Raw genomic sequence first — 10947 nt, 5'->3', positions numbered from 1 at the left:
TCTCGCTATCTCTCTCTCTCTCTATCTCGCCATCTCTACCTCTTTATGTCTTCATGTTGGTGTGTGCAATACGAGGTTATCAGAACTCATTCCACCTCAGGCCACCCCTGCCTGACCCCTCCGCCACCAGACCCCTCATCTGGCTGGCCTTCAGGCCCTGGGCTGGCTCTCCTCCTCCAGTGAGGTCCAGGGCCCCAGGGCCTCCGCTCCCCTACTAAAGCTGATTTATGTGCAGGCAGACACCTCAAACACAGACCCATAAAAATGCATAAACACACACACACACACACACACACACACACACAGGCAAACACACATACACACAGCTAGTGTAAGGCATCCTGGGTAATACACTTATCACACACTGAAGGCACTCACAGAAGCATGACACACACTGATACAGGTCAGAAAGTCAGAGGATTACATCCTATGCTATTCAGTACAGACAGATTTGGGCTTTCTTCGGTTCAAGCTAGGAAAACATGTGTATGGGTATTTAACTGACAATGGAGAAAAACGTGTTCAATTTATAAACACTATTAAGGAATGTCACCAGTGATTCTGTGTGATTAAAAGATATTTTTCCTCAGGTGCCACTTCAAATCCTCTCTCTGTCTCTTTCTCTCTCTATTCCTCTCTCTCTCTCTCTTTCTCTCTCTCTCTCTCTCTCTATCTCAGTATTCCATTACATTGCTGCAAGTCTTCAAGTCACTTCTATTAACCCGATGTGTCTTTGTATGTCCGTATCTCTGTCGTTTACCATCTCTCACTCTATCTTTTCAGGGACTCCTATCATAGCATCAAGCCTCTGGATCCAGAGAAACTGAATGTATTCCGAACTGTCACGGAGATCACAGGTAAGATGTTAAAGGTTTTATACAAAGTCTGTTAAAAAAGTATTCCAGGTTATTACTATGTAATCTCTATCTGCCACAATTGTTTTCAAATTCTCTGTTGCCACAACTCATTTTCATCTGTGTGTGTTTTCAACATTCTGAAAGTAAATTTGGTTATTCCTTTCCGTTCTTAATGCCAAACCAATTATTATGGTTATTGGAGACCATGGACATCTTAATTATCCAATATTTTGCAGGGATTGTACAAAGATGCTAAACAAATACAGATATTATGTTTCACAGGCAGTGTTAATTGAAGAGTGCAAATTGGAAGTAAAATGGTGCTATCATTTTCCATGATCAGCGCCAATACTATCACTTCTACTCATGCACAAATGTAACATACTGTACAGTAAATCTCACAGGCTAGTCATATATCTTTGTACAAGACATGGTGCAGTTTGCACAAGTACATCATTTGAGAAATTAACTAATTGTTTCCTGAAAAACTTAGATTAGTCTCAAAACATAGAGCAAAGCATAAAATGAATGATACTATATGAAAGGAACTCTTGGTCTTACCTTACGCAATGGTTAAGTATGGATGATACCAACAATATTTTACAATACTTACCAACATTCTGCAGTGGTCCAAGGTTTTTAACAATAAATGTTCGTATTGGGTTTACATATAGCAGCTATTTTTTGTAAGTTCTGTCAAACCTGGTCCCCATTAGTGAGCCCAACTGAGTCATTTTTGCTTGTAGCTTATTTATTTTTAACAACATATTATCCATTATAAAGTAGGAGCCTAGTCTTTTATATGACAGACTTGATGTTTGAGCCATCCTTGAGGAATCCGCCCACAACTCACAATTGCTGCCCATTTATTTTATCACAGTGACAGTGTCTGTTTTATCAAAGAACTTCCAAACTATTTATTTCTTCTGTCACCATCCTTCCCCTTGTTTACCACGGACTCTAACTGAAAACTGAGTGCGTGCAAGAGCTACTGTAAAACTTGAGATCCGCTGGAGGGGTTATTACGTGGTGTAGGCAATAATTTCACAGAGACAGACAGGTTCAGAACTGAAACGCTTTTCTTCTCCAGTGAAGTCCAAAACACTTAAACTGATCAACTCTTCTTCCTTGCACTCACCTCCCTCCAAAACTTCAACTCCGACCGCAAAGAAAGCAGAGGCCTATGGGAAACGTAGTCAATACCGACAATGAGCAATGTTTAGAAATTGACCAATTTCCAGCTCTTACACTAGCATCACATGAGTAATGAGTACTCAATGTTAACTTGAATACTCAAGAACTCAGTGCACTCAGTACAACAGGGATCACTGAGTGCACAAGCTTCAATACTTCTCAGACTGATTTTGGTGCAGTTGGAATCTCATCAACCGTGAAAACCCAGAGGACATGCAAGGCTGTAAAGAAATATGTAGTGCCTTCTACTGTAGATATGTGTTCCCTATATACCACACAGACAAGACTGACAGACCTTTACTCAATGAATATATGATCTGGGTCCCTCCACCCATACTATAGTGCATCCTGTAGAGATTCAGTCTTTGCGCTTTAACCCAGAGCCGCGCATTTAACTCGAAAGAGGCATAGAGGATTCAGATCAGGTCCAGAGCAAGTGCCAGCTGATTGAGCAGAAGAAACTGCTAGTGTGTGTGTGTGTGTCTGTGTGTGTCTGTGTGTGTCTGTGTGTGTTTGTGTGTGTGTGTGTGTGTGTGTGTGTGTGTGTGTGTGTGTGTGTGTGCGTTCGTTCGTGCGTGTGTGTGTGTGTGTGTGTGTGTGTGTGTGTGTGTGTGTGTGTGTGTGTGTGCGTTCGTTCGTGCGTGTGTGTGTGTGTGTGTGTGTGTGTGCTGATGGGAGAGGAGGAGCACTCATAGCCAGGCATGCATACCAACGGTCACATCACGTCATGTCATGTCATGTGACGGACTGTGGGGGCACTGTCTCTTGACAGGATGTTGACGTCCCCCTGTCGAGGTGTCACCGATGCTCTGTGACCCAGGGCTGAGGGACCCAGGGCTGAGCTGAGGGGGTTCAAATGGGAGCCACTTCAGCCCAGACTGATATTTATTCCTCTGCACACACGACAGCTGAAATGCTACTCAATTTGCCCATAGGCAGTATTTCTATATACTGACAGTTAGCCACTGTAATGGGAGCCCCTCGACACATGGTTTGAGTGCAATTGGTATCATTTTAGCACGCAACCTTTTGCCCCAGACCCCAAGCCAAGTGCCTCACTCACTTGGATGCACATGTAATGTGGCACTCAGTGAACCCAGAAACACTCTCTTCTAGACAAGGCTCACATTTCATGTAGACCTCCCTTTAACCCAACTCTTTTGGTTTGTTTGATTGTGTGTGTGTGTGTGTGTGTGTGTGTGTGTGTGTGTGTGTATGTGTGTGTGTGTGTGTGTGTGTGTGTGTGTGTGTGTGTGCGCGTGCGTGTGTGCGCGTGCGTGTGTGCGCGCCTGTGTGTTTGTGTGTTTTATGCGTGTGTCAGTGTGTAATGTTATGATTTTGAATATACATACCCTTCCAAAACCCTAGCATATTTGACTGGTTTAAAAATGACCAATATGATGGCATGGGCTCAGGGTAGTGCCCTATACTTCTAGTACCTCAGGTGTGCTTGAGTTGAGTTTGCCATTGAGGCAGGTGTATGCCCAGGGCAAACAGGGGCTCAGCAGGGACCACTTAGGTGATAGCTAGATGGAGACACTTGTTTCTACACTGCACATCAGATAACAACAAAGTCAGCCTGGCATCTTACAAGGGACCCTGCTGAAGCGGATGGAGCTCCCATCCATGCAGCGAGACGTCCCATTGCGGCAGTTTTGTCATTAAGACAATTAATGTCAGCGGGTGCAACATTAACGGCACTTCAGCGAGGCAAGCAGCACAAAGATCTGTCTCTGTGTTCCAAACAGTACAGGATGGGGAAGCAAAGAACCGTTTGTTTTCTTATTTGAACAAACTCCAGAGACTACTGCCTTTAAAATCCCCCGCTGTTACCAGGGTATTGACACATTTTAGTCAATAAATTGTATCATACTGTAAAACTTTGTATAATGGCATTTGTGTAAAGGGACTGTACTATCACAACAATTTAATAATAATTTAACTTGTTATCTGCCATGTATTATTTCTATGTATTTTTTTATAAAATGTACTTGCAAGTCCCACTGGCAGAGCTGTTTGCAGTAGAGTGTATGGGTCTGTTCAGTCCCAGGTGCATTCCTGTCATTAAGCACACAGACTTTGACCTGTTTACTGTTTAGACTGGCACGGCAGGTCATTGTGGATGCTGAGGAGATGCGCAATCATATTAGCCTCTCTCTTTCCATTAGCACAAGCACACTTTATGTCCTACCATGTCCTCCCCAAAGTAATGAATTTGTTTAAAGGCAATCAAATATCAGTCGTACAACTGAATTTATCCTTGAAAATATGCACCGTCTGGGGTTTTCAATGTTAAAGTAATTTGGGTAATTTATGTTCTCCTTGTCCCACATCCACCCCATTTTTTCTCTCTCATTCTTTTTCTCTCACAGTCTTTCGTTCTCTCTCTCTCTCTCTCTCTCTCTCCCCCCTCTCTTTCTCTTCCTTTTTCTACCTTTCTACCTCATGCTACTTCTCTCTATTAGTCTAGTCAATTTATCCTTTACCAGCTCACACAGAGAGGGGTTGCTCCCAACCTTCTTCTGTAAATATTTAATTTAGAAATTCATCATTAAAATCCCTAAACGATGCATGGCCATTTCATCAGATATTCATTCATCACTCTCATTTAATAAACAACGTTTGATGCGAGACATACTAAATAAAATTCAGTGAAGATATAAAAGCCATCAACGTTTGTCTCTGAGTAGGCACAGTCTTAAAAAAACCTTGTGTTTTCAGATTCACTGTTTTGTGATTGTAATTTAGTGGTGATGTGCTGCCGTACAATCCAGCCCAATGCTTCCTAGTTTAGGAAGTCAACCCAGAGCCAGATACGGACATCAGACTAAAAAAGTAGTCGTAGTAGAGTAATCTCTTTATATCGTGCGTAAAGGATTTGACTTGCTCATGATCAGGCTCTCTTCTTTCCGCAGGCTTCCTGAACATTCAGTCTTGGCCGACGAACATGACGGATCTCAGCGTGTTCTCCAACCTGGCAACCATTGGGGGGAGATTCCTTTACAGGTACTGTTCTCATGACCTGGCAGTCTGTCTCACCTCAGACCCAGGTCTACAGCTCAGAACAGCTCCCAGAAGATGGACTGCATGCATGTGGCAATTACAGTTGGCTGTCATGACATTAGCCTGTGTACAGTGATGGCAGAAATGAGTGGGATGTGTGCAGCCAGTATTCAGGAACACATTACAGCAGTGACTGCATGTCAACTAGGTGCACTGAAATCATGATGAGACAAAACAATGTATGACATCTATGGGACAGAGGGGATAAAAGCTGGGTGATGTGCCGTTATGTCCTTTCGGACATACTTTATCATGAGTTAAAGAAACACTAGACAACATTTTGTGAGAAATTCGCTGAGTAGACTGAGTAGTCAAAAACACCTGTTGACATTAGATATTAGAGTGAGAGTTTGTCTTTCCTATACCAGACACTGCCTATAGTGCCCAATTTGGGGGATTTAAACACTTCTTGATCCACAATAATTGGCCAGTACTAGGACGCTCTAATAGCAGCTGAGAGTACAGACTGAGAGTAAATATTAGAGCTCATTTCAGGCAGGAACCCTTTCACTCCAGGGTCACTACCTTGCTGTTCAAGCAGGAACAGAACATTGCCTCGCCACCGGTCATCATCTCCACTGTCAGTGGGATCAGTCGGTGGACCTATTACCACAACATTGTATGACGCAGTTCAGTTCAGTGCACAACAATATTAAGTAAGGTGTGTAGGTATGGTTGATTAGTAAACAGTGTATTTTGTTAGAGCAATTATTATAAACCTGAGACGAGGACAAAATCAAAGCTGTATGAACAGAAAACCACGGCACAACTATAAAACACACACACACACGCACACACGTATTAGTATAGTTGCAGGTTATTCCATGACGACTCAGCAACTCAAATTGTAAGTTTTAAGATGAGAGAAACGGTGCAATCATAGTTAGGAGTAGCCTGCTTTTAAACAGGGACTGCTCATCCTAAAGCAATGCGCCCAGCTGTGCTGTCGATGGGCATCATCTGTTTTCTCTCAAAAACAGATAATGGAACTACTTGCAGGGTGGGCCTGCACATGCTTTGGTGCTGGTGGTTTTCATGAAGTCCACATACTCATTACAATGGTGCTTTTAGGATGTTTAAGTTGCTGGTATTAATCTGTATTAATTAGTATTATCTGACATTGTCCCTTTAAATAAACTCGCACAGCACATTTCCATTTAATACTCGCCAACATCTGCCAACATCTACCATGAATGTATTTTCTCTGAAATTGGCAGAAGGCTGCGCTGACAGTTAGTCAGATTGGATAGTTGGATAGTCGGCTGGATATTCAGTGTTAATGCATCAAGTCATCTTAACACATCTGAGGAAGAGCTCATATGGGAATGCCTGCTAAGCGATGTAATAGCAACGGTACAATAGGCAGATAATTCTCCTCCTTTGTTCAGGCATTGCTTTTGTGTGCCTCTGTCATCCCTTCCATCTCAAACACCCACTCTATAATTCTACTCCCCTCCTCACTGCCCTTCACCTGTCTCTATCCTCCCTCCCTCCCTCGCTCTCTCCTTCTTCAACTACACTTCCCTTTCCCCTCTCCTGTCTCATCCATTTGTCTCTGTGTTTTGTCTCTGTGCCAGGCTCTTTTCACCCCTCCATCTCTATGGTTTACCCTGCAGCTAGCTCACTTGTCTTCTCTGTCTGTCTTTTTTATCTCTGCGCCGCAGTGGGATCTCTCTGCTGGTGCTTCAGCAGCAGTGGATCTCCTCCCTCCAGCTCAAGTCCCTTCACGAGATCAGTGCCGGAAACGTCTACGTCACAAACAACAGCCAGCTCTGCTACTACAACACCGTCAACTGGACCAGCCTGTTTCGCACCAACACGCAGAAGGTTCTCGTGCGCAACAACCGGGACCCCAAGGAATGCAGTGAGTGCAGCAACCCCATCAGCGTAGAGGTGCTCTCTGGGCTTCTCTGTAAAACGTCCACTAGCCAGAAGCAAGCTGAAAGACCATTGTGTCTGTATACTGTATACCAGTTCAGTAACACTGAACCACAGACCACTTCAGACATGTGCAGGTTGTTTAGTGGACACCCTTTGCTGGCTTCTGCTGGTCAGTGTCCCTTTAAGTCTATATCCCTTGTCCGGGATATATATATTTTTTGTAGGGTATGTTTACATTTGCTTTAAATTAAACCTTTATTTACTACATTCCTTTTACTTACATAAAATAATTGCTGAGGTCTTCTAGAATATATAATCAAATATTCCATTTGTTTTTAGTTAAGGGAAATGTACAAAAACATCAAGGCATGTCAGACAACTTAGAAAAGTCTAAAAGGCATTGGACTGTAGAGTATGAGAGTATGAGAGTATGAGTATGAGAGCACACACTCTCCACATTATGCTGCTGCTGTAGAGCCTGTGAGGGGTGAGTGAGTGCCCAGGGAGGGCTGACTTTGAATGGTCCAGGACAGACAGCGGAGAGCAGGCAAGTGTGACTCAGCTCTCCTTGCCTGCCTGCCTGTCTGTCTCTCTCTCTGCCCGGGGTTACTGCACCTGACTGGGCCCGGCAGGGAGTGGAGGAGGGCAGGGTTCCTCCGCAGCTGGAGAGGGCAGGAGGTGAGAGAGAGAGAGAGGAGATTTACTCTGGTGTGAAGATCACCACCACTTCTCTTCAGAACAACACAGCAATCCTCTTTACCCCTTTTCTCCTTTTTAAAAAGATGCCCATTTGCTAAGGATCTCTTTCACATTAGGCTTAGCGTACTGCCAGATATCAATGTAATGAAGGTTCAGGCTAAGCAAATGGAGCATTGATGTAAACACCATCAATCCAATTACTCACTTAATTGCAAAATGTAAGCAATCAGATCAACTAGTGAACCATGTAAATTGGAGGGTCTGCCTGAGGTCTTTTTTGACATTTCTGGGATTATTTTCCAAGTGGAAACTCGTGTCACCGTAGGGAATTAGTCTTCTACTTGCTCCCTCTCCCTTCACAGGGAAATAATCATTTAAGAATCTGGGGAGCTGAATTTCTCATTGCCCCCTTCTCTCTCTCTCTCTCTCTCTCTCTCTTTCTCTCTCTCTCGTTCACTCTCTCTCTCTCTCTCTCACTCTCTCTCTTTCTCTCGCGCACGCTCTCTCTCTCTTTCTTTCTTTAATTTACTCAGTCACTCTCTCTCTCTCTCTCTCTCTTTCTCTCTCTCTCGTTCACTCTCTCTCTCTCTCTCTCTCTTTCTCTCTCTCTCGTTCACTCTCTCTCTCTCTCTCTCACTCTCTCTCCTCCTCTTTTCTCTTTTAACATTGTAATGCAACAGCAATTGTCTCCTGGCAACATCTGCTTGTGCAGAGGACTCGTCAAGTCCCTGCGGCTGCTTCCTGTCTCCCGGGAGACAGACACACTCCAAACTGTGTGTTTTCAGTGAGGTCACAACTTTGATGTTGGCGTCTTTTTGATCCTTCTGTGATTTGGCGCGGCTTAAAAAACAGTCTCCCGCTTCTCTCCCCTCCCCTCCCCTCCCCCCCCCCCACCCCCTACCCCCGGTTACCTACGGCGCTAAACACAAAGTCAGCACTGGAACCGGAAAAGAGCTGCTTTTGTCTCTTAAGAGAGGCAGCGCTTTCATGGCCAGCTCTCTTTAAAAAAAAAAAAAGGAGTGTTTTAAGCCACTGTTAGATTTTTTTTCTATCATTCCAAGCTTTCTAGTGACACCACACATTCGATGTCGCCCTCTGGCTCGTCTCTGGTCAAAGCCCCAGCACTGGAGTGCGGCTTCAAACCCCTCCCAGCGAGGTGCCCAGATCATGTCCGGAGGGTACTTCCTGAGAACTAGGGCCGCAGCAGACAGCCTGTGGCTCTCTGTAAACCTGCCAGTGGCGGCTTTGGAGGGGCAAACCGGCCAAGTTTAAGAGAAACCCTTCCCCGCTGACCCATAATGTTACAGTTGTCTGTAAAAGAGCCAGATAACCTACTGCGCTAACAGTGATTTTCAAAATATATGCCATTTTATGTGGACCATTGAAAGCATAAGCGTATAATAGTTTTACCGAAAATTAGATATGGCAGCCTTTGGTCAATGGCATATCACACCATGCGCGCAGTGCTGAGAGCTTTCGGACCGCGCTTAATGATGAGGCTTTGTGCTAACACATCATTTTTTCCTATCCATGCCCCCTGATATAATAGCTCAAATATTGTGTGCAAGCAGAATAAGTAATATAACTGTTGGACATCTCTGTCTAACGCCCAGGCACAATTATTTCCATTTGGTGGGAGAAGTTTGTGTTTGCTGGTGCACTCCCGGAGATGTGTCTTTGCCCAGTCACATGTGGCGTCAGCAGTATTTGTGTTTTATCCCAGGCTCACAGCTGGTACATCAGCGAGCTCCACACCGGGTGTCTGTCTGTCTGTCTGTCCGTCTGTCGGCACCATTCTATCCTCCACAGCCCTGACATCAGCAGTTTGCATTGAAATACGGGAGTTCATATGGCCAGGCTTTTTTTAAAAGCATGTGATACGCATGGCTGCACCGGTAATGCCAATTCCAGATGGTATACATTGTACTCAATCAGCAGCTGACGAAAGGCTCTGAATCACTCACACAAGGATATCTCAAGGTGAAAGGGACCTGGCACCAGCACAGATGGATTACATGTAATAACAACAATGGGAAGAGTTTCACTTTGATGTATAGTCTATTCATAGATGACTATCATTTGTTCTGTTGTATGTGCTTTTGATTGCCATGTTGTCACATACTTGTCAGTCATTTGTTGTTGCGTATGTTACATATGTGCAGATAAATCGGGCAATTTATACAACAGCTAACTATTCTTGTCTTTAAAGATGAAATACAGACAGCTCAACATAATATTGCAAATGACCAGGGCTGGCAATATTGCACATGTTATTACACAGACATAACACATGTTATTACAGAGACATGAATAAAGGATTAAAATGAGCTGTGTCTGTCTATCCCCCCACGGCAGCCATTAGGCGGATGGTGTGCGACCCGCTGTGCTCAGGCGCTGGGTGCTGGGGTCCGGGGCCAGACCAGTGTCTAAACTGCCGCTACTTCAGCAGAGGACCCATCTGTGTGGAGTCCTGCAACCTCTATGGCGGGTGAGTGCCTAGATACGGCCCTTTTCCAACAATCTCCATATCAATATATATATATAGACATGCAAAGAAGAGCTAGAGTTCATTAATGTTTTTTCGTATTGCTGTGTATAGTTTGTTTTGTTTGAAGATGACCCCTTTAGGAGGTCTTATTATACGTAGCGTTTGTGACCAGCATGATCCTTTTTGAATGTCTATTCTGTCAGGAGGGTTGTGTCTGTTTATATGGTTGTTCAAAGGCAGACAGAAAAGTTCAAAGGGCTTCGTATGCTTTCTAGGTTAGCTGCAGTATGACAACATATGATGTGTGATCCATACAAATGACTCTGAGGATCTAAATTCACCACTGACTTCATAAAATAATAAAGTTCAAGTTTCTTCTGAAATATCAGAAGAAAATAAAAGTAAAGACCATATTGTTTTTTGTTGTTTATTGCCTCGTCGTTACAGCTGTGGAATTTTGAGTAGGTGTGGAAAATACTGGGAAGCCAGTGCTTTGATAAGTTATTCAGTTCCTAGAGGCTAACTTCACCCTTCATTCAGTTTTCATTTAGCACTGACCTGCTCTTACACAGAGAGCTCTAGAAGCCACACTCACTTGTTGATGCACTCACAAGCAATATGCACAGAGCAACGGCTTTGAAGTACAAATGCAGTGTGTGTGTGTGTGTGTGTGTGAGAGAGAGAGAGTGTGTTTGTGTGTGTGTGTGTGTGTGTATGCGTGTGAGTGTGTGTGTGTGTGCATGTGTGTGTGTGTGTGTGTGTGTG

General features: G+C 44.0%; 1 protein-coding gene across 2 annotated transcripts in view; it reads left to right on the top strand.

Annotated features, from left to right (window-relative positions):
• The window catches only part of erbb4b (erb-b2 receptor tyrosine kinase 4b), a gene marked incomplete at both ends in the record, with an annotated part of 230294 nt that overhangs the window by 168645 nt on the left and 50702 nt on the right, over positions 1-10947 (top strand). For both annotated transcript variants that reach the window (XM_080839977.1, XM_080839976.1), the window contains 4 exons: positions 784-857; positions 4967-5057; positions 6779-6978; positions 10050-10182. In XM_080839977.1, coding sequence (XP_080696103.1) covers positions 784-857; positions 4967-5057; positions 6779-6978; positions 10050-10182 — 498 coding nt within the window. The remainder of the gene's footprint in view (positions 1-783; positions 858-4966; positions 5058-6778; positions 6979-10049; positions 10183-10947) is intronic.

The sequence above is a fragment of the Sprattus sprattus genome (genome assembly GCF_963457725.1).
Source record: "Sprattus sprattus genome assembly, chromosome: 5".
NCBI classification, from domain to species: domain Eukaryota; kingdom Metazoa; phylum Chordata; class Actinopteri; order Clupeiformes; family Clupeidae; genus Sprattus; species Sprattus sprattus.
The sequence above is the reverse complement of the archived record's forward strand: the minus strand, read 5'-3'. Positions and strand labels throughout refer to the sequence as shown.